General features: G+C 41.8%; 1 protein-coding gene across 1 annotated transcript in view; it reads left to right on the top strand.

Moving 5' to 3' along the window:
• The window catches only part of DSCAM (DS cell adhesion molecule), a 317,172-nt gene that overhangs the window by 181,541 nt on the left and 111,861 nt on the right, over positions 1 to 23,770 (top strand). Inside the window, exons 6-11 of the mRNA XM_081908715.1 lie at positions 1,180 to 1,455; positions 5,439 to 5,735; positions 6,588 to 6,863; positions 7,651 to 7,929; positions 10,265 to 10,384; positions 12,667 to 12,840. Of these exons, the coding sequence (XP_081764841.1) occupies positions 1,180 to 1,455; positions 5,439 to 5,735; positions 6,588 to 6,863; positions 7,651 to 7,929; positions 10,265 to 10,384; positions 12,667 to 12,840 (1,422 nt within the window). The remainder of the gene's footprint in view (positions 1 to 1,179; positions 1,456 to 5,438; positions 5,736 to 6,587; positions 6,864 to 7,650; positions 7,930 to 10,264; positions 10,385 to 12,666; positions 12,841 to 23,770) is intronic.

Below are 23,770 nucleotides of genomic sequence, written 5' to 3' on the forward strand. Positions count from 1 at the left end.
AAGCAAGATTTCACACAATTGCGAACCCTGCATGCAAGTAGGCTCCGCCTTTGCACAAGTTGTACTTGTGTGCAGGTGCCCATGGGGTGTGAGCAAGGAGTGCAATGTCAGAGTTTGAAGCAGAAGACACAGTCTTGCTTTCTCCACATATTTAGCACTCTTCGTTAATGGCTCCAGTTACAGATAGGTAGCCGTGTTGGTCTGCCATAGTCAAAACAAAAAAAATTCCTTCCAGTAGCACCTTAAAGACCAACTAAGTTCTTGGTATGAGCTTTCGTGTGCATGCACACAAAGAAGGTATCTGAAGAAGTGTGCATGCACACGAAAGCTCATACCAAGAACTAACTTAGTTGGTCTTTAAGGTGCTACTGGAAGGAATTTTTTTCATTAATGGCAACATTGAAAGAGGAGTTACACTGTAATGGACTATGCATGCTTTCCATTGCTTGTTGCTAGGGGTAGTATACTGATAACTGCTGAGAGTGAGAATTGCTTCATGCTTTACAAGGTAATCCTCTTTGTGGCAACTACTCTAGTGTTATACCCTGGCTTGTGCATTAAAGACCCAAACAGCAAAAATATTTAATTAACTGCTTGGAGATATGCACCAGGAGACTGTAGTGTGGAAGAAACACATTTTGTCTAACACTGTGCAACTCCTCCAACCAAACTTAAAATGGCTGCCACCATAATGTCTCTCCTGGTATCCCCCAGAACTGCTCTGCTCAATGCATCTATTCACAGGATTCTTTAATTCCTGCTGTCATTAGGATTTCTCCCCAACAAAATTATCAGTGATTTCGGGTGCTGTCTCAGGTGCTTCCTCAAACTAATATCCTTTGTCCTGCGAGCATCTTCTTCTAATAGATGCTTTGAAGTTAAGGTTCTGGAGTGGTAAAGGAAAGCATTCTGTACGTTTATGGGGGCATTCTTTACTACCCGCTGCCAAGGATGAGCCAAATGGGAAGGGATCCCATTTCAAAATACTTTTTTCTTTTTTCTTTTTCTTTTCTTTTTTTGAGCCCATGGGGCTCACAAAACCCTAGAGCTAGCTTCACGGAATACACCACTGACTACAGCTCACTGGATCACCTACCAATCTGTTTTCCATGCCATCTTTCTAATATGAACTCCCCTGTTTTTCCTAATTGCCTCTTTCCTTTCCTCTTGAATCTGTAGAGCCTCTAAAAGCCACTATCAGTCCACGGAAAGTGAAGAGCAGTGTTGGTAGCCAAGTGTCCTTGTCCTGCAGCGTGTCTGGAACAGAGGACCATGAACTCTTCTGGTACCGAAATGGTGAAATCATCAACACTGGGAATAACGTCAGGATCATTGGAATCAATCATGAAACACTTATTATGGATGGCATGGCCAAAAGCGATGGTGGGGCATACCAGTGCTTTGTACGCAAGGACAAGATGTCCGCACAAGACTATGTTCAGGTGGTGCTAGAAGGTCAGTCATCTTCTGTTTTAGGGTGCCCTGTGTATTTTCAAAAACTCTATATAAAAATGTGCATTGTAGTGACAACCCAACTGATCACGTCTTGGAAGTAAATAGTTGCAGAAGTAGGTGGGGCTGATAGGTGCATCTGCTGTGAGCAAAACCTGGACAAATTGGTGTCCAGAATTCAAGTGGTTTAAGGTGCATTCAAAAGTAGGGAAGAGTGTGTTATTTTTCCTAATTGTAATTCTAGAGTTTCTGTTGTGTTTTTAATATTCCTTTCACACTGCAGTACCCATTGTGTTATGGAACGGTGGCTTTTTGACCAGTGTACCAGCATGTTGTGCTCAATATCATTTATACCACTGGGCATGGCATGAGACAGCAACAAACACGATTGGGCAACGTTGCTACTCCCCTACCCTTTCTGTGCATGCATACTTCTATTCCTCCATGAAAACAGCAGGGGGGAAACTATGCTGGTATGCCACCCCAGATTCTGTCACTTTACTCCCACAATTTTCCAGGTTAAGGGTCTGCAGATGGATTTTTTTCTGGAATCCAATAACAGAAATGAATGCTAAACACGCACCATATTTCATTAGTTTTCTGAAAGTGGCTTTTATGTCTTGTGAAAGCTCGGATATAATGCAGAATTTAACAAAGAAATGGCAGGGAAATGGAATGAACTGCCAAGTGAATGCAGCCATAGTAACCATTGTTACAATAATTCTTAAACTGTGCCATGCTTTCTGTCTAATTTTGAATACTTAGGCTTGCTTTCAAGGCTGTAGATAAAAAGCCGGAATAGTTTTCTGGGCAGAGGTGCAGAATGAGCATGTTTACATATTTATTTCTTGCATCTCAGTTTTGCATTTAAGTGGCTTATAGGGCAGCAGGGTAGGCAGAGAAGCACCTTCCTCACTGACTCGGTGCTTGAAACCAAATGGAAAGTCACATTCAGCAAATGAGTGTCGTTGAGAATGGAAGGGGGAGGATGAGGAATGAGAACTGTGACACTGGATGGTGACTACAGTGTGTGGGATTGTGTGGGAGCCAGCAGGTGTGGGATTGTGTGTGTCTATTGCATCACAGCTGGGCTAACAGCCAAATCCTATGTAAATACTCAGAAGCAAGTCTCATTGTGTTCGAAAAGACTTACTCCCAGGTAAGTGTGCATAGGACTGTTAGCTATATAGGGCAATGTGATACTTGGGATTTCAGTAGCATTGCGCTATAAGGTGCAGCTGCATTATTGACTTGCACCAATCAATCCCCTCGGGGGTGAGTCCAACCGCACTTCTTATTTTACCTTTTTAACTTCCCCATTTATGGGAAATATGTGATACCAGGGCCTGGCAGCGAGAGAATGAATAATATCCAGATGGCATAGATGAACTGTGATAGAAGCACATTCTGCTGTTTACATCATCTAGCCTGTACATTTGGTTCTGATGGGTACCAAAATAACAATATAGTGCCAATAGGATAGGCCAATAATGACTCCAGTACGTACCATATCTCTCTCCAAATGTCGTGGTTGCCTTTGTCTTTTCCCTACTAAGTCCAGTACTGAGAAGGGAAGAGTCTCTCTGATCACACCCCTTTTCAAAAGCACTGTTGCCTTAAAGTCCAAGTAGGTTGCTTAGTAGTAAGAGCAACCCTGATAACAGTGATATTATGTGTTTATCATGTGGGCTTTGCTTACAAAGGTGGCAAATAAATAAAGTTTCTTTTATTCTTTTTTTTAAAAAAGATACATATTTTTAAATGCATACGATACACTAGAGCAGGACAATGGATGTAAGAATAAAATTTGAGAATTAGCTAATATCTGTCTTAGAAAATAAAGCCTTCAGTAGTGTTAAACAGAAGCACCAACAAAACCACAATAGCCTTGTGGTTACAAACAAACCTTATGAGTGCTAGAAATTCCCATGTTTTGTTATTTACATTTCACCCCCAACTTTTTTTCTTTGGTAGAACAAATGTCTATTGAAACAGTGGCAATCATAATATGTAACTGACACCTTGTTCCACATAATAATCAAGTGAAGAAAGTAATCAATTTGTCTAGAAAGTATGAGGCTCCAGTGCAGCCCATGGCATGCCCACTATTTTTAGAGTAGTCAGAGAAAAAGAAAGGAAGAGATTACCTGCCTAGGCCTAGTTACCTCAGCAACCATCTCCTGTGACTAAGAGAGCCTAAGGAGCATATTGATCATCTATAATGATGTCGAGAGAGTGCTGGTTATCAGAGAACGACAGCAGGAATGATTTCAAAGACACTCAGGTCTCACTGGGAAAATAATGTCTACTTTCATCTGAAAAAAGCCTGTCACTGTTGTTTTTTTTAACCTTGCACTGGGGAGGGGTGCAGAGGTGCAGACTGAGCATGTTCCCTGATTTATTTGTTGTGTGTCAGTTCCCATTCAGTATAAAGAGCCTGTTGGGGTTTTTTTTGTCTTCTGAGAGATGACGGCGCTAATGCACAGAGAGAGGGTGGGAGGTGGTGGGTCTGTGTGTGTGTGTGTGTGTGCACGCATGTGTGTGTGTTTTGTGTGTGCGCACCCACACACCAGGGAGTCGGGCATAAACACTTTTTGCTCTACTGCCTCACTTCTTCAAATAGGATTAGAATCAAGCAAGAGAGGGAAAGAAAGCAGGTGAATGGCTCAGCATCTGACCCTGTTGGAATATTTTCCTGTTTTAGTCTGCAGAAAATATCCAAGTGCTGAAGTCACTTGTGGATCATGGTGCAGAGCAGATGAAGATGATGACGATTTTCATTTCCATAGTGCTTTATATCTTTAAGAGAAAAAAAATCTCAAAGCAATTTACAACACAATAAAACATCACATAAAACAATCGAGAATAAAATATTACTGAAGAAAATACAATCAAAGCAACATAGTTAACAGGAAGCGAAAAGATTATCTTAAATATTTCAAGATAAAACATTACGATAAAGGTCAACTGCAGAATGCACATTTAATGCAACAGAGTTAACGAAAAAGAAAGCCAAATATAAAATGCACATTTAAAAATAGCATAATTAACAAGAGAATAAAATATTACCATAAGCATAGAACATATCTGCTGCTGTTGCTGCCAGTCCTGCCCATAGTAGTTCATGGTGGTGGTGGGGTGGCTGTGGAAGCTCTGGCTCAATGACCTACCTCTGCACTAAGAGGCAGCACTGCTACTCCACTCCACCCACCATTGTCCTGCTGTTGATATGTGACGCTTGCAGCTCACATGCTCCTTTTTACCTGGCAGGAGCTGTGGGTCTCTGCTCTTCAGCTTAGACAAAACGAAACAAGGGCTCAGAGCAATTAAAGCAGTCCATCAGTTAGCTGTAGGCCTGTGCATTCACAGAATGAGCAGAGAGTGCTTATGTATTCAAAGAGCACCTTGTGCTTGTCATGTTCCATGAAGGCTATGAGGATTATTGATTAAGACTGACAACTTGTCTGGTTGTGTCAGTATGGAACATTTTGGCCTAGCACTTTTGGTACCTTTGACGACGGTCATATCCATACATATATTTAAAGAACTATGATACTACTTTAAACAGTCATGGCTTTCCCCTAAAGAATCCCGGAAACTGTAGTTTGTTGAGAGTGCTATTTAAGAACCACATTCTCCTCACAGAGCTATAATTCTGGAGTTCCTTGGGAATAAGGATTGATTGCTAAACTATCTAGGAATAGCACTCCACCATTTTGCTCCTGTAGCTATGCTGCAGTAAACTTTGGTTTGGTATTATGTGTCATCTGAACTTCAGCTTGATTGGTAGCATTGTCAGGTAACTGGAATGTGTGAAAGTGTGAAATTGTGGTGTTAGGGGAAATGTGGAGAGGCTTGGGAGAGAGAAGAAGGAGCAGAGCTATGCCTCTTTTTAGTAGTGATTAAGAAACCTCCGAAATGCTTAGCACATGCATTTCCTTTATAGGCATCCCAGTTGACTTAGATTCTTTTTTTCCACCCTGTAGATGGAACTCCCAAAATAATTTCTGCCTTCAGTGAGAAGGTGGTAAGTCCAGGAGAGGGTGTCTCCTTAATGTGCAATGTGAAGGGAACACCTCTTCCTACAATCACATGGACATTAGATGAAGATCCCATAATTAAAGATGGCAACCACCGGATCAGCCAGATCATCACCTCTGAGGGAAATGTGGTCAGCTACCTGAATATCTCCAGCACTCAGGTCCGAGATGGCGGGGTCTATCGTTGTACTGCCAACAACTCTGCTGGAGTCGTCCTGTACCAGGCTCGAATAAACGTAAGAGGTGCTTGTCAAATCAGCTCCTCCAAAAACAACAAACAAATTCAACTCATTGTAGTAAAGAAGAAGATGACTGCATGCTATGAGCTTTGCCATGGAATGCTTAAAAATGACTTCTTTAATGCTGTTTCCATTTTTCTCTGCAATCTCATGTAGAAACTAATATATTACTAATATATCACTCTGACTGTAATCCTAAGCACTCTCCTTCCTCAGAATAAGTACCACAGAGGAGGCTTATTTCTGAATACAAATGCGTAGGATTGCACTATCAATATAATATAAAACTGTCTCCCTGTACTAATCAATTCAGCTAATATTTTTCAATGTGTTTTCAATTTTTTCTTTGTTTTTGTTTTGCTTGCATGTCTCTCTCTTCCTTTGGTGATCCCACATTTGCTGTCGCTATCTATGTATATAAGACATTTTGGTTTATATCTATGTGGCATAATGCCGATTACTCTGCATAAATCAAAATGAGCATTAAGTTGTTTGATGATCTCAAAAATACTAGACTACTGGTTCAGCTTTGTTTTTTCTTCCCCTCCTATATCTGACATTAATTAAATCTTCACCAGCCTTTAATTTGTAATTGAGCTCAGATTTTTATCATGTGTGTATTCCAGGGATGCAGGCACGTAGCAGAAGAGTTAATTAGTGTGCCTGCTGTAGGGCTAGAAAAACTAAAAAGCACCAAACGATTAGGAAGACCCCTTAAGTGGCTCTTTGAAGTAAAAACTGTCACAGGCTGTGATTTCCAGTATCTAAAAGAATTGTATATTTAGAAGAAATTAATATTTCCTCTGCTTAAATACAGCCTTAAATTATTTTCAAGAGTTTCCTTTTACCTTTACAGGGCCAGCAAGCATCCGACCAATGAAAAACATTACAGCAATAGCCGGGCGGGATACCTTCATTCACTGCCGTGTCATTGGTTATCCATACTACTCAATCAAATGGTATAAGAATTCTAACCTGCTCCCTTTTAACCATCGCCAAGTAGCATTTGAAAACAACGGAACGTTGAAGCTCTCCGATGTGCAGAAGGAAGTGGATGAGGGCGAATACACATGCAATGTTCTCGTTCAGCCCCAGCTGTCCACCAGCCAGAGTGTGCATGTGACTGTAAAAGGTAAAGGAAAGTCATACTTGCAGAATTGGGAGCCAAGAATTGCGTTTGGTCAGGCTTAACACATTTCAGTGAGTGTGAAGCACCCCACTCTTGTCGACAAAAACACCAATGCATAAGAGCTCATATTGGTTGGTGTCTCCTCAGATATTATTCTAGTTTCCCACCAACCATTTCCATTCCTTTAAAAGCACCAGCTGCAGAAGCTTTGCTCAAATGCTGCTGTGTCTGGGAACCCGTTGTGTTACATATCACATCATGGAAGTAGATGACTGAGGATAAGCCAAGCCATGTTGCATGTAGGTTCCTCAGGCCTTGTTAGCTAGCCCTTCAGATTCTGAGCTCAGTCATGACTGTGAAAGCTTCACATTCCAATACAGAAGCAGTGAAGTTTGAAGAGTCATTCCTTGCATTCCTATGCATGTCTAATTGAGTTCAATAGGACTTGCTCACAGATGGGTGTGTATAGGGTTGCAGCAGTTTTAACAATTCCACCATTGCCTTAAACCCAAATCTATTTAAAACTGAGCGTTTTCTGGAGAACTTTAGGGAGAAACAAAAGGTATGAAATCACTGATTTGGAAAACATCAGCATTTTATGGCTAATCACCTTAATATTAGGCATTTGGGAATTAATTATTTTATTAAAAAATGGTATACTAAAACCTTCTTACTGTTATGTATTACATTACATGCCAGCTGTCTAGTTTATGATCACTTTACTTCACAACATTTTCATAAATGTCAACACAGTTCTTTAATGAATAGCATTTTCTTCTTTTTATTTCAGTACCACCTTTCATCCAGCCCTTTGAGTTCCCAAGGTTCTCCATTGGACAGCGAGTCTTCATTCCATGTGTTGTGGTCTCAGGGGATTTGCCAATCACAATCACCTGGCAGAAGGATGGCAGACCAATCCCAGCCAGTCTTGGGGTGACCATTGACAACATTGACTTCACCAGCTCCTTAAGGATTTCTAATCTTTCCCTCATGCACAATGGGAATTATACCTGTATAGCTCGAAATGATGCAGCAGCTGTGGAGCACCAAAGCCAATTAATTGTGAGAGGTAAGGTGATGTAATTAATCTGAGTGGTGACAATTAGATAGAAGTCAACAGTATTTTCCAATAACAGTTGTCTGATGGGACATACAAGTTTAAAAAGATATGAGGAGGCCTGCTAGGTCAGCTCAAAGGCCCATTTACTTCAGCATCCTGCTTTCACAGTGGCCAACCAGATGCCAATGGGAAGCCTGCAAGCAGGAACTTAGTGCAATAGTACTCATCCTGCTTGTGGCTCCCAGAAACTTAGAATATATTAGAATCTCTCCTTTCTTGTTAGAGAAAAAACAGCACAATAAGGTGTGTTTTTTTGGGGGGGGGGTTAAAAGGAACCTCAGAAGGCTTTTTATTCTGTGTGAAAATGTTGCATGGGAATCTAACCAACAATCTAGAAATGTTTTCAGGTACAGCTGGAAACCACATAATTTAATATATGAAATTTTTTGAAGTGCTGCTTCTTGGGTTCAATACATTATTGTGGTTAGATCATTTCCCACTGTGCCAATTATTCACTTTTAATTTGGAAAACGATCTGAATTATGTTCTGCTATTGGGGGAATATTTTCATTTTGCTTGGTGTTTTAAGAATACCATCACAATTGTTCAAATACTGAGCTTGTGTCTGCATGATTATGGTTTGGTGTGTTAGTTTTTTGGTGTTCATCAACTGTCAGTCTATGAGCCAAAACAAGTTCACTAACCAAGACCATTGGTTCCTGAGTAGAGCTATTTAATTGGGGGGGGGGGTATTGCTTTGCTTTTGTTCTTGTTTTTATTATGTATTTTATTATGTATTTCTCTTTTGTATTTTTATGTTGTGAACTTCCCTGAGATTTTTGGGTGAAGGGCAGTATGCAAGTTTAATATAAATAAATAAAGAGAAACAGTTTTTTTAAAATCCCCTTAGGTCTCAGGTTAATTTTCTTTAAAACACAGTGCAAAGTGCCAGCTGTCTTAAATGAGAGAATCTAGCACCACACCCAGTCAACTTCCTCTCTGCGCCATTGGGGCATTTTGCCTGATGAAGTTGTGGTTGGCTTCTTCTCTGTGGCACTTAGGTGACACCCGTCCAGCTGGTCACAGATCAGCACTGCCTCTGGTAGTTTCATAGCCCACGATCTTGATCCCTCTCAGTCAAAGGAGAGCGCCAAAGACTACAAGGACAGAGAAAGCAACTCCCTAGAAAACAGTTTCCATAGTGGTGACCCCACTTAGAAGCTTCCATGGTGAAAGAACCCCAGCAGATAGCGATACCTTAATTCTAGCTCTGGAGGAGATAGCTTTGCTCTCCTCCTTGGACACAAACGACTCCTTCCCTGAACTACCTCCAGTCCCAGATAGCTCTTCCACCATGCCCAGGGACTGCAATTAACATTTCAACCCTGGTGGGGTTAACACCTGTGTACTAGAATGCAGAGTGTTCTAGTTTTAAGATTGCAGCAAGTACACATTGAACTGCAGATTTAAGGCTAGGCCAAATAGCCTTCTTCATATAGGCAAGGAGAGGGTTGAATCAACCCTCTATGCTGCTCGCTACAGAGTTAAGCAGTCATGTGGTCACTCCATTGCTTGCTCAGCTCACCTGTCAGCACATGATGAAGTGCATTTAATTTGCAAAACTGTTAGTATGCTGACAATCGAGCTGAGCTGGTGATGGAGTAATCAAACAACTGGTTTGCCATGCAGTCAGCTTGGCTCGACCCACAGATTGCTGGACATGGACATTTATATGAATCATCCTGCACTTTAGCCCCTAGCAGACATTATGAGGAAGGGTGCGGGGAAAGGCAAAAATGAATAAATTTCAGAATGATCAAATTGCATAATCTAGGGTATGCTGAAGGAAACCATTCTGTAAATCTATATGAACTCATCAACAGAGACAGGGTAAAATCCTTCTCTGGCTGCTTTCGCTATTGTTGACCACAGTAGTCTATTGGAGTGATTCTGTGGTTTGTGGGTGGGCAATCAGGGGCATTATCAGGAAATAGCATTGAAAGCTTCTCTTTCAGTCCCATGTTAATAGTGCTATGGGGTCCCACAGGGTTTTGTCTTGGCTTCCTTGTTGTATAATATGTATACGAAACTGCTGGGGAAGTGGAATGTGGTGTCACTGATATGCAGGTGCTACCCAGCTCCATTCCATCTGAATTAGGATGGGTGGCCTACGTAAGCTGTAACAAGCACCCATTTTGCCTTTCCCAAAAGTTACTCAGCGAGCTTTAAAGTCATCTGCATCTCTTGCATGCACCTTAAGTTCTTGAAAAAGACTTTATCATTAGTAGAACATTCTTTCTGGCTTTGCAAATCACTTCTTTCTTTTCTTTTTGTTCCCCTCCAGTTCCTCCCAGATTTGTGGTTCAGCCAAGTGATCAAGATGGGATTTATGGAAAAGCTGTGATCCTCAACTGCTCTGCAGAAGGCTACCCTGTCCCCACAATTGTCTGGAAGTACTCCAAAGGTATTTCCCCACACTGATAATATAACACGCCCCACACTGATAATATAACATGCCCCTTTGTATAAGACGACCCCTATTTTGGGGGGAATCCAAATTAAGGAAATGGGGGGGTTGCCCCAATCGCTTCTGAAAGTCTCCTACTCGTGGCTGCCACCAATCGCCTGTCCCCCTCACTGATACCCATGTATAAGACAACCCCCAATTTTTAACATTGTATTATACTAAAAAAAAACCCCGATTTTATACACAGAAAATTATGGTACAATAATTGAAAAATCTGAAGTGCTTTATTTCAGTTGACATGTATAGTTTACAGAAGGGATTAATACCTCTGTGTGCCCGGTATAATTACCACATTTAAACGAATACATCTCTTCAGAAAGACGTTGGTGATGCTGGTGGCCAAAAGTCAGCAATTTCCTTGCTTGCATACGGTCTGAAAGGGAACAGCCAGTCCTCATTACTGTATCACAAACAGCTTTTGGAACTACCCTCCATTTCAGAATTTGTCATGTAATGGGCAGGTATGGTTGCTGTTTGAAGGAGGGGACATTGCAAGTCCAAACACCTCTTGGCCTTATTATACTTTTTAATAGTTCTTTGCATGCTGATTATTATCCCTTACTAATTTTTTAATAGGGCACCACTTTGGAGTTCATCTTGATAAATATTTTAGCCATACTTGGTAGTCCCCAGTAATGCATATATTATGTTATCTGTTTCTGATTTCCCTCTCTCCATTTCCCATTATTGGTTGACCAGATACAGTGTTCTTAGATCCTTGATGTGAAGACTAAACAACAGTCCAGTATTGTTGTTCTGATTTCCAGTATCCATCCTTGGTAACAACTGATTATTATTTTTTAATGGAAGAAATCCATGGGTAGTCCAGCCAATCATATCCTTTCAGCCCTTTGAAAGATCAGGCAGCATTAGCATACCTAGTAATTTAGTTCATGAGTTACCTTAGTTCATGAGTTATTTCTGGCCCCACTTGACTCTAGCCAAATATATGCAATTGGCAGATTTTATTTATTTTTTAACTTAAAAGGCATTACATGGTGGATGGTGTCCTACCTAATTTTCTTTATGACATATTTTGGTATCAAAGCTGATTTTAAAACAAAAACACCAGCTCCAACCTTTCAGAACCTACGGGTTCTTTTGAACTATTAAAGTTAAGACCTCAGTGCCTTTTAGCCTTTGATTTCTTTTTTCAAAAGGCACTCAGAAATCTTATGGTTTTGGAAAGTGTTCATGAGAAGAATGAGAACTATGAAGTAGGTTAAATGATCTTTCTCAATGGGGCAGGTAACTTGTTAGCCTTTTAAAGCTTACTGTTCAATATCATTGGTGTTGTAACCATATTTGACTGTCACTTGGATATCACTGTTCTAATACAATCAGGTAGCCAATACTTGCCTTTGTTATTCCAAGTGCTATGTGCTGCAGGCGCCCTGAAAATGATGTGGCCAATGCAGTGGCAGTGGGCCCTACCCCATCATCTTCTATCATCTCAAGGAAGATTTACATGGGGACTTTGCAAGACATTCCCAAGGAGTTGTGCCCAGGTCCTACATTGTTACAGTTCTGGAACCATCTGCAGGCTATGAATAGCCTGCAGATTAGTCCTGAAGAACATCTGTCTGCTGGCATGTACTGGTACACAAGGGCAGGAGAACTGCTTCCAATGGTTTCTTCCACACCACTTTGGAAATATCAAGATGGAAGGAACCACATGGGCAGCATAAATATCCTAGTTTCCTTCCACAGAGGCATTCCACTGCTTCGTTTCTTGTTTGCTCTGTGTTCTATTCCCAATGTTAATTTTATTTATTTATTTTTTTGGTGTCATGAGGATTGCATACATTTCTGGATATTCAAGCATAAATTGAGCATAATTTAGCTATCAGGGAACTAAATAATCATAATAAAAATAAGTTTTATTATTTATACCCCGCCCATCTGGCTGGGTTTCCCCAGCCACTCTGGGCAGCTCACTGCAATAAACCACAATAAATATGGTTGTCAACCTAGGTGCTTTATTTTCAATCTGGCTCACAGCGATTATTACAAGCATCATAAGAACGCCTTTTTCTATGTGATTTGATTTATAACATTTTGTCATAAAGCAGTCTCTCCTTCCTCGCCCCCCCCCCCAATTTAGTGGTGGAGGTCTGAAAATCCTAGGTCACTTTAGTTTGGTTCTGTCCATGATAACACTCTTCTCCCCTCTTGTGTCTTATTTCCACCTTCCGATTCACCTTTTATTCTTGCAATAGGTGCTGGAGTCCCCCAGTTCCAGCCAATTGCATTGAATGGGCGCATCCAGCTTCTCACAAATGGCTCCCTGTTGATCAAGCATGTGCTGGAAGAAGATAGTGGATACTACCTCTGCAAGGTCAGCAATGATGTGGGGGCTGACGTCAGCAAGTCCATGTACCTCACTGTTAAAAGTAAGAATTTATTCCTGATCCAAGTAATAACTATTAAGTTGCAAAGGCATATCTGTAATCTCCTGTATTTAAATATATAGACAGAAAATGCTGGGTACAACTAGAGGAAGATTAAGTGTGCAAGGGAGGGGAAGAGTTGACACTGCATATCAAACATTTCAGTCAACTTCTGGGACCATATTTGGAGCCCCTTGGAGTGGTCTTACCTGGGGCTCCTACCTGGTGCTTCCCATATGTTTTATTGTAATGTATTTATTGCATTTATATTTTCCTCCTTTTCCTCCAAGGAGTTTGAGGTGGCATACAAGGTTCTCCCCCTCCTCCTTTGCTCCCCACAACAACCCTGTGAGGTGGGTTAGGCTGAGAGGCAGTGACTGACCCAAGGCCACCCGGGAAACTTCATGGCTGGGTGGGGGATTTGAACCCTGGTCTCCCAGGTCCTAGTCTGACACGCTAACCACCACACCACACTGACTTGGGGGGAGATATAACTCCCATCAGCTCCACCCAGCAGAGCTGCGGCTGATGGGAGTTATAGACAAAAAATATCTGGAGGCCACCAGGTTGGGAAAGGTTGTCTTAGGGTATGGGACACCTTTTGTATTACATTGATATATTAAACCAAGACAGAGTTGATTCAAATCACTGCATAGTGCTTGAGAATGCTTTCACCAGGGGATGCTTATTCATTATTTTCAGTTTTCATAATGACAGCATCTCAGCTCAAGATCCCCTGTTTCTGTCACTATGAGAACTGATGATTTCTCAACAATAGCATGCATCCTTTGTTCTGCAGTCACTGGGCCAGATGTTCCCAAACTCCCCCCTCCCCCGTGGACCACTTGAAACTTTCTGATGCTCTTGGTGGACCACTTAATGATTTTTCTGTTGTAGCAATTGTAGTGTGCTGTGCTAGATGCTGTTTGATTTCTAATTTTATTCTTAATTGCTTCTTTTATTTCTAATATTGAACTCAACAGGACTTACTTCTGAGTAGCATGGTTAGGAATGTGCAGTTAGTTATTTTCCATTAACTTCAATGGGTCTGCTCTGAGTCAGACTAGCTTTGAATACAACCTAATGAAAGAAACACCTAATAGCAATGCAATTAAGATTCATATTCGTATTTAGAAGAGTTTGGATTTCTATATCCCACTTTATCACTACCCTAAGGAGTCTCAAAACGGCTAACAATCTCCTTTCCCTTCCTCCCCCACAACAAACACTCTGTGAGGTAAGTGAGACTGAGAGACTTCAAGAAGTGTGACTAGCCCAAGGTCACCCAGCAGCTGCATGTGGAGGAGTGGGGATGCGAACCCGGTTCACCAGATTACGAGACTACTGCTCTTAACCATTACACCACACTGGCTGAGTTGCCATGGAGCGCCTGAATGAAGCTCATGGACCACTGGTAGTCAGTCCATGGACCACCATTTGGGGACTCCTGCACTAGGCCATTCATATTAAATAGCCACATTTCTCAAAAAAGAGGTGTGGTATGGCTGGCTCCCACATTATGAGCCATTTTGACAAGTTCAACAAATATGTGTGCATAGAGGTTTCCCTTATATATGGGGAAGAGCTTTGTGTCTTCATGTACACTGTTGTCTTGCAGAATCTAGGACTGGACCAGGCCATAATGCAGTGGGCTTTTTTCTACCCTATTGAAATGGTGGAGAGTCATGCTCATGCCTTTAAGCTACATTCTACTTTCTTATTTCTATCTCTTGTTTTAGATAATAATTTGAACTCTGGCCTTTTGGATTAACACTGAGTTTCTAGAATACGGGGACAGTTAGGAATATTCTTCGTTTTGTCCTTCAAATTTGTCATCAGTTGGTTGCAGAAGCTGTTATATAAACGACGGGTCTCCTTTCTTGAGAGAGGGAATAAAATAGTGTGAATATGCCTGACTGACTCTTGGAGGTCTCAAACCAGGCACTCCACTCTTGTCTTTTATTGGACGGGTCAATAGTGGGTTCCTGCGTGTTACCTTGTGGAAGTGCTGCGTAAGGAATATTTCCATGGACTCCTCGTGTCATGAGAGCTGGGCCTAGCATCAGTAACGCAGCACTTCAGTCTGTCAGTCAGGTGATGACCTACCACTGTGTTACTGAAGTCCTTTGAAACACATTACCACAAGTAAGGAGAGTTTTATGGCCCACTAGACTAGTGAATAGAAAGATATAGGCTATGGAAGATTTTGCTGAGGGTGGCACTTTTATCTGATTCACTGAGCACATGAAGGTTATGAACCATTCCTATGACGGCGCTTTTGCTTTGCTTAATAGGATTGTGTTCACTAAATAAATAGCTGTGCTAGGGTTGTGGTTTCAAGGCCTGTGGTGCAGCAACCTCACAGAATCGTATATAATTTCATTTACCCAGAATGTAATGTCTTGGCCCATAGATCTAGGAAACCTGTGGGGCCAGCACTTTACACTGGGGACAAATTTAAGTGGCAGGTGGCTACTGTGGATGGAAACCAAAACGTTGCCTGGGGGCCAGGTGAGGAGGACAGTGGCAAGTTTTTTTTAAAAAAGGCATGTCTGTATGGCGGTTGTGTTTTGGAGTGAGGTAGAGGTCAATTGACAGCACTACGCTGAGGGGCCCCTGAAGTTTGATGAAAGATTCTGAATACTAAGTACTGCTGAACATTGAAGGCTTTGAAAAGATTTAGCACAGGTCTTTTCAGGGCATACTAGTGGCATTAATCCCTGGTTGAAAATGTGTGTTTCTTCTCTAGCTTAGTTGGTTAGAACATGGTGCTGATAATGCCAAGGTCACAGGTTCGATCCCTGTATGGAACAGCTGCATATTCCTGCATTGCAGGGGGTTGGTCTAAATGATCCTCAGGGTCCCTTCCAACTTTACAATTCTATGATTTATTGATATACTGTCTCAGTGATGAGAGGACTTTTTGTCCTAATTAATCTGGAATGGTCCAGTATAACACACGAGACAAGATATGAGGAATTGCTCACATTTTGCAGTGTTGGGCTTTGTTTGTTTTTAAGAAATCAGGCAGAACAGCAGTTTTCCAAGGCAACTGTTAACAGGCCAGTTGTAGATTAGTAGTAACGCAGTGCCTTTTAGTAATCAGGTACAAAAAACCCCACCCTGGCTTCTCCTTGGTTGACAGCTATACACAGTCTTTGTCTGATCATGCCATGCAGTTTCATGTGTGATAAAAGAGCATCCCTTATCAAATAAGAGCAGGGACCTCTCTGGAGAGTCAGTTACTGTTTGAATCTAATGAAAGCTCCTCTGGCTCTAAGATAACAAACATAGACATGCAATGCCATGCACTCCCCCCTCCCCTCCTCTCTCTGCACACTCACACGTTCAGTCTTGCATTTGAAAAGCAGTTACCACATGCACTGTTTGTTAGGCGAGACTGCCTTGAGCCAAGCATACATTAAAGGCACTTGGGAGATCAATAGGCAGAATTATATGATTGGTGTTTCATAGGCAATAGCAATAAGAACCTCTGTGGTGTTCTGCATATCTTTTATTCGCGTTCATGCTTTCATTCGTTGCTTTATTGTTCCTTTGTTGTATATTCCTCCACCATTTTCCTTGCTTCTTACACAAACACACATGCACCCCCCCCTGCTGCCTTCAATATTGGCTTTTCTGCTCCAGTCCTGAGGGATATCTGTACTACTGCAAGCCTCAAGCTCCCTCGCAGTGTGACTCACTGCTAGCCATTAATTGATCCCACATAATGTGTTTGCCCAGCTCTGCAAGGTCACACTCTAACTGCCTCTCCTTGTACTCAGAATGAGAGGAGGGAGGGAAAAGTGCTACAGGCAGCGTTTTCTGGGTGACAAGGTTAGAAAGAAATGTAGTTCTCAAAAATGCAAAAATGACTGACAGCTCTTTTCCGGCTAACCCTCTTCGTCCACCCTCTCCCAGTGCATTCCTTAGTAATTAGAGGCTTTTTGGGCAAACTTTACTATGATAGAGCTACTGAGAAACTAATGCCGATTAAGAAGCATCATTTAGGTCACGAGAGTCCAGGAAGTAATTTGCTGCTCTGAGAAAGATGTATGTAAAGATCAACACCTCTCATCTCACAAACCACCAGTAATATGTGTCCACAACTTGCTAGCAGTTGAATAACTCCAATATTTTAAAATGAGATAATTATACACAAATGACATATTTTTCACTATTTGATTGAAGGGCTCATCTGGGGTGGGGGAGGGGGCCCTCACCCACTTTGTAAATAGGATTTCCACACATACACCATGACCCCAATGAATCACAATCATAAAAATCTAGCCTTTGCAACTTTTCAATATGTTTTTCTTGGTTTTTCGACTTGGGCAAATGGAAATGTTGGGATGCCTGCTCGTTATTGTTTGGGAAAACTTAAGTCTTTCCCTTTCTGTCATACCTGAAAGGCTGTGAAAAAGGGCAGTAAACCCGTTCCTTATTTCCATACTGAGACTTCATGATGGTAAAATTTACCTTTTTATATAAAAATGATCTAGTCTGCCTACTTGGGACTGTGTTGCAACAACTGCTGTAGCAAGCCAAGCAATACAACAAAGCATCTGCTGTTCTTCTCAACAACAGATGCATTATTGACTCAATCAACTTTCCAGAGGTGCCATTGGTTTCCAGAGACTTAGGGATCTCCGGATGACTTGATTATTGATTATTCTTCTCGATTTGCTTGCACAAAGCTTATGTCTTGGTCAGACTCTGTCCAGTCTTTATCAAGCATTCATTCCGATTTCTTTACAGGCTGATTTCAGGACAATGCACATTCATCCTGATTTGCTTGCAAGGTGCTAAAAACTTTCCCATTAATCATCCACCCATCCCACACTTTTCTGTGCTCCCCCCCCATCACTTTCCTAACTACAAATAGTCTGTTGTTTTTAAATAGTGGATTTGTTGTGCTAGGGTGGCAGGATGCATTTCAATCATTTTAGCCCACTTTAATTGTGCAAATCTAAATTTCTGGTATGTGCTTTCTTCCCACAAAATAATGAGAGCTTGGAGGCACCCTAGCCATATGCAGAATTAATATCTGATGTTTATCAGGTATTCGTGATGCCAGATATGGATATTTGGAACATTTACGTGGAACGATATTTTAAAATATATATGAATGAGATTATGGCCCATTTGTGATTCCAGGCTTTGTGTGTATGTATATGTATATGTCTCATTTGCCTTGCAAAATGACACAGAAGTGCCTAAGTAAATAAGTGAAGCACCTAAAGGCATAAACACCACAATCTACTGCTTCCCAATGAGCATGTGCCCTTAAGTCTGTGTAAAGGCAGGGTGCATCTGCCTGATTTTTATTTTTAAAAATACTATCTGTGGTTCGTGATGAAGAAATATGGCCAGGAATTACCGAATGTAAAAGTGACTGTGAGTGGAAGAGGAAGATTAAAACAAAACAAGAAAACAAAGTAGTATTTTATTTTATTTTTGTGGCACCCAGATAATAGAATAGCCTCCTGGGGATATAGTAAAATCAGGGATCCTAAGTGATTTTGGTTTTTCACAACTCATTGTAAATTACACTGCAAGGAGGTGATCCTTTTGTTTTCAGTTCTCTGCCTTGTGAGTAACTGAATGCAGAATTATAGCCTTCATGCCTTCCCTGCCTCCCTTCCCCTTAGGCTTTCTCATATAAGTCTCCAGACGCTTTATTTATTGCCACAATACCATTCTGGCAAATACCTAATTGTTCATTGCTTTATACGTTTTATATGTAATTGTCATTTAAGAATATCAAATGGAAAAGCTGAGTTTCTGCCTGATGGAAGCCAAAAGCTGTGGAATGTATAAAAATAAATGGAAGCACTAGAATCACCTGAATTTGCAGTTGTTATCCTCAGATGCATGCTGGCGCATGATAACAAATCAGTATTTTTTATATTACTATGTTTGATCGCACAGCCAGACTCAGAGAGGAGCTGCAGGAAAATTTATGCTAAACCTTGAAAACATGAAAAAAGTTTCCCTAGACACAAGAATTTGCTCTTGTTAGTATAACAGGCATTTTTTTTTATTACTTTGGTCCTAATGAGGTCCTCCCACCATGCGAGATGAACAAGCTCCAAGTGCTGTTTGCTGCCTCTTCAGACCATCAGCACAGCTTTGATTTAAGGACTTGCACTTTAATCACCCATCATGTGTCATTACCCCGACAGGCGGCAGCAGCCGCAAGATACAAGCTCCAATAAATTGCATCGAAAGTCACTGAAGCGATCCTTTGTTGATTTTCTTTTACAGCTATTCAATGGCAGATCAGCTGTCATAACAACACAGTGCCCGTGGCAATAGGGTGAAATTAAACGTGAAGTATGTTCAAGGTAGCGGGTAGAAAAACTGGAATATCCTTTTTCCCCCTGTTGATTCTAATGCCTTTTTACTCCTCAGTAATGCTGAGCCCGTGGCAATTGCCTGAAATGAATACTGTATCTTTGTAGGATAATTGCCACATATGCCCTCATACAAATATGAAAAAGTGCTTTTGTATACAAATGAGTACCTTACTATCAGATCCCCCACCACCACCGCTGCCCCCCCCCAATGAGGATGCTGGCTTTAAAAGAAACACACACACACAAAGGACATCTTATAACGAGACTTTTTAACAAAGAGTGACAGCATGCCCCCGATCTTTCCTTCTTCCTTTTACTCTTATATTAGAGACTAGAGTAGAAATGTTTGTGGCAGGGATATAACTCACTTCAGATTATTGAAAATGTATCCATGGATAAAAACACAATATGCTACAATATTTTTTTCATTGCTGTGTATGGATAATGTCATTATTTAGTTTAGTCACTAGGTGGCACTGGACTTGCTTGTAAGTCCAGTGCCACCTAGTGGCTAAACTAAATGGTGAGGTCAGGAGTTTCCTGCATCTGTACTGTTCTCGGCTGGATCTAGACACATCAAAGAAACAATTCAGTTAAACGTGTTGTAAACTTCATATACGGAAGTTCCGTTGGCAAAAAACGGGACTCCACACCAGTGGCGTAGCGTGGGGGGTGCAGGGGGGGGCCGGCCGCACCGGGCGCAACATCTGGGGGTTAGGGTTAGGGGGCGCAAATCCACGGGTTAGGGGGCGCAAATTACTTGCCTTGCCCCGGGCGGCACACCCCTACAGACAGAGAGGAGGTGGGGACGCGTGCCAGCCCCGCCCCCACCTGCTCTCTGCCCCCCCCCCCGGTGCTGGAGCATGAAGCTCTGCCACTGCGTCTGGGGGGCTGCTTCCTGGGGGGGGGGAGGATTTCCAGTGGGTGATCTCTTTCTCTGCCAACTTCCTGCCGCTTGATATGGCACCTTTCCTCAGTCTAATGCCCTCCAGACAGTAGTACTCTGAGGAGTGACCCAGGTGGAGTGGCGTTACTCAGTTGCCTTCCAAAGATTAAGCTTGCTGCCAGTTCCTCAGAGGGAGAGGGGTGGGGGTCGGAAGCAAGGCAGGTGCAACACATGGCAGCGGGAGCATAGGATGGGCTCCACCCCCACCCCACACCTCACTCCTTCTTGCCCCTCTCCCTCTCAGAAACAGCACTGATGCTGGGCATTCAGAAGGCAGCCCTAGTGCCTGCTGCTTCCTCCAGATGCCTTGCACTACAAACCCCATCAGCTCTAGCCAGCGCGGTCGATGCTCAGGGATGAAGGGCGCTGTCATCCAACAACAGCTAGAGGGCCACAGACTCCCCACTCCTCTTGTAAATGTCCTGCTGAAATTTATCAGCTTATTTAGCCTTCCCCCCCAGCATTGCAGGACTTCTGCTTAACCCTATCACGCCATCGGCTGGTGGATGCTCAGTATAGGATTGGGCCTCACTGAAATCTCTAGGACTTACTCTCAAACAACCATTGTACTGAGGAGCTTTTGGATTTGATGTCTCAGGTTTTTAACTTTCTAAGCTGCATTTTGAAGAGCGATATTGATTCTCTGACACTTTTGGACTATTTCCCCCTATATCTTAGCTCATGCACTTCATGAGGCAAATAAGCCTCTTGCAACAATGTGAGCAAAATCACATTAAAAATGTAGGCTACTGTACAGCAGTAAAGCAATTTTTGTGACCATGGGGATTTTGTAAATTTCTTAAGTGTAAAGTGGGTGATGTCTTGACGTGCGGAGCTTTCACTCACTCTTTTTCTCTCTGTCTTTTCATCCTCTTGTTCTGATTCATTTGCCACCCATTACACCAGCCACAGGACTATAATGGAATGTAAAACAAGCTGGTTAAGACGTGTGCTTTAATCTTGGAAACCTTCCGTTCCAAAAGAAATGTATTTGAAACCATCCTTGCATTTTTAAAGAAGTAGTTTAGCCGTGAAATGTTCAGCCCTATAGGAAGGCTGACTGCAGATTTTAGGAGCATTATATTAGGCCTTTAAGTAAATATATGCCAAGTATTTGACAGCAGCATTTCATTCTGCTTATGGCATTATTTGGAAAGCTAGCCGAAGAGAGCTCTAATTTTTCGCCTGTCTTGAACTTCTCCAATGACCCAGATCTCATTTTCTGTACATTATACCAGACTGAAATATACCGGTATGTGAAAATCATCAGCAATATCAGTTTGGGTTTTACCTCTAGAAACAATATTTTTCTGTTTCTGTTGATTCTTCCCACCTTTTGAATTTTATTATGGTATAACCAAATGTATAGTAGCTCTTGAAGCCTTTTACAGGAATTTTTGGCTGGGTGATTGCCCTCTTGGCAGTAAGGTAAAGGTAAAGGGACCCCTGACCATTAGGTCCAGTCATGACCGACTCTGGGGTTGTGGCGCTCATCTCACTTTATTGGCCCAGGGAGCCGGCATACAGCTTCAGGGTCATTTTTACATTCTTAAGTTCAGTTCTCCAAATTTTCACATTGGTTTGTCATTTTTTAAAAATACCACATCCTTGTGAAAATTCAGCATTTCACTACAAATTTATCCTGAAATATGCAACTTGGTATGCTGTTTTGCCCAAGGGGCACATTTTTGCAAAGCATTTTCCCCTTATATAATGCATATTGTATGCTATCTTTGCAAATATCTGATTTTTTTTGCACACTTTACCCTCCCATGCACAAATTATGTACACATTGCTTGCTTGGAGAATTGCAATGCAGAATTCAAAGAAGTACAAATTTAAAAGAATGCTTCTTTTTCACTTTGTATGTTTTTTCAGAAACGGTGATTAGGCAGGTTTGCCTATAAATGACAACTGAATTGAATTTCTGCCCCATTTCTACTCCCACGTAAAGGTGTATAGAGTTGCAACCTCAGAGATGGTTGGTGGGAGTTTTGAGTGGGTGGGATTATGTGCTAATGCTGACACCATTTAACTTTGCACCATTTTGAAAGGTGGGGGGACTACAAATCGTTCCTTGCTTCAGTGGCATGATGAAGCATAAATTCATGAATAAATCTGGATTAATAAACAGACGGATGCCATGCAATGTCTGGGACAAAAGTGTTTTAGCGTTTTAAATGGTGAGGATAAAGAGAGAGACAGCGTACATGCTTGAAAACAGGAGGCACAGCCAGGAGAAATGGCAGAATAAAAGATGAAACAGATGGAAGAAATGAGAAAGCAAAAGTAGGGGGAGAAGAATATTTAGTATTATGCAGACTTCATATTGTTTCGCTTGTGTGAATGTGTGTGAGAGGGAGGGAAGGAGAAACTGAATTTTGATCTCTGAAATAAGTAGTCTCTTTTCTATGCAAGATGTATTTTCTCCATTTTTCTCTCCATATGCCTGCTTGTTCTTCTTTTTTTCAAAGTCCTGGTTTGCAGGCCACATTAAACCAGTTTAATACAAATGAGCACCATGCTAGTTCACGCTAGTCAATTGCTGGGGTAGTGCTCCTCCTCTGTTTCTTCTGTACTGTGGATAAAACAAACATGAGTCTGGCTTCTCATGTCCTCCTGGGCTTGTGGCTTGTTTACTTTACTCCAAAGAAACCAAAGTGACCAAGGTGACGTTGATGGTCTAGATGAGAGCCAATAAACTGAAGCTCAATCCTGAGAAGACTGAAGCGCTGTTAGTGGGTGGTTCCCTAGACCAGGTGGATGGGAAACTGCCTGCTCTTGAAAGGGTTATACTCCCTCTAAAGGAACATGTACATAGCCTGGGGATGCTCCTGGATCCATTGCTATTGCTTGAGGCCCAGGTGGTCTCAGTGGCATGGGGTGCCTTCTGTCAGCTTCGTTTGGTGGCCCAGCTCTGTCCCTACCTGGACAGGGATAGCCGAACTTCTTTGGCCTATGCTATGGTAACCTCTAGCTTAGATTACTACAATGTGTTATATGTAGGGCTGCCTCTGAAGACAGTTCAGAAACTTCAGCTGGTGCAAAATTTGACGTCCAGGTTGCTCACCAGAGCAAGAGGAGTTGAGCATACGACATCTATCCTGGCCTGACTGCACAGGCTGCCAGTTGGTTAACAGTCCCAATTCAAGTGCTGGTGCTCTATAAGGGCTCAGGACCTCAATACTTTAAAGACAGCCTCTCCCAACTGCTCCCCGGTAGGCTCAGAGGGCGACAACAAGAGAACAAGCCTTTTATGTGATGGCTCCTCATCTGTGGAATGCTCTCCTCAGAGAGACTCACCTTGTGCCATCATTATGTGTCTTTAGGCACCAGGCAAAAATAGTCTCTTTACCCAGGCCTTCAGTCATTAAACTATCTATGGCCTTTGAAATGTGAGGGGACTGTTACCATGATATTTTCTGTGGTTTTTGTTACTGCTTTTTATTACTATAAAATTATATTATATTATATTAATTATGTTTTAATGTTGTACACCACCCTGGGATATTTGGATAAAGGGCAGTATATAAATTGAAGAAATAAAATAAAATTTACAGTTGGTTGGAGAAAACAAACTCCAAACCAGGGTTCAGACAACGCAAGCCAGACTCTAGCTTTCCCCATC

This window comes from Podarcis melisellensis (assembly GCF_964234715.1).
Source record: "Podarcis melisellensis genome assembly, chromosome: 4".
NCBI classification, from domain to species: Eukaryota; Metazoa; Chordata; class Lepidosauria; order Squamata; family Lacertidae; genus Podarcis; species Podarcis melisellensis.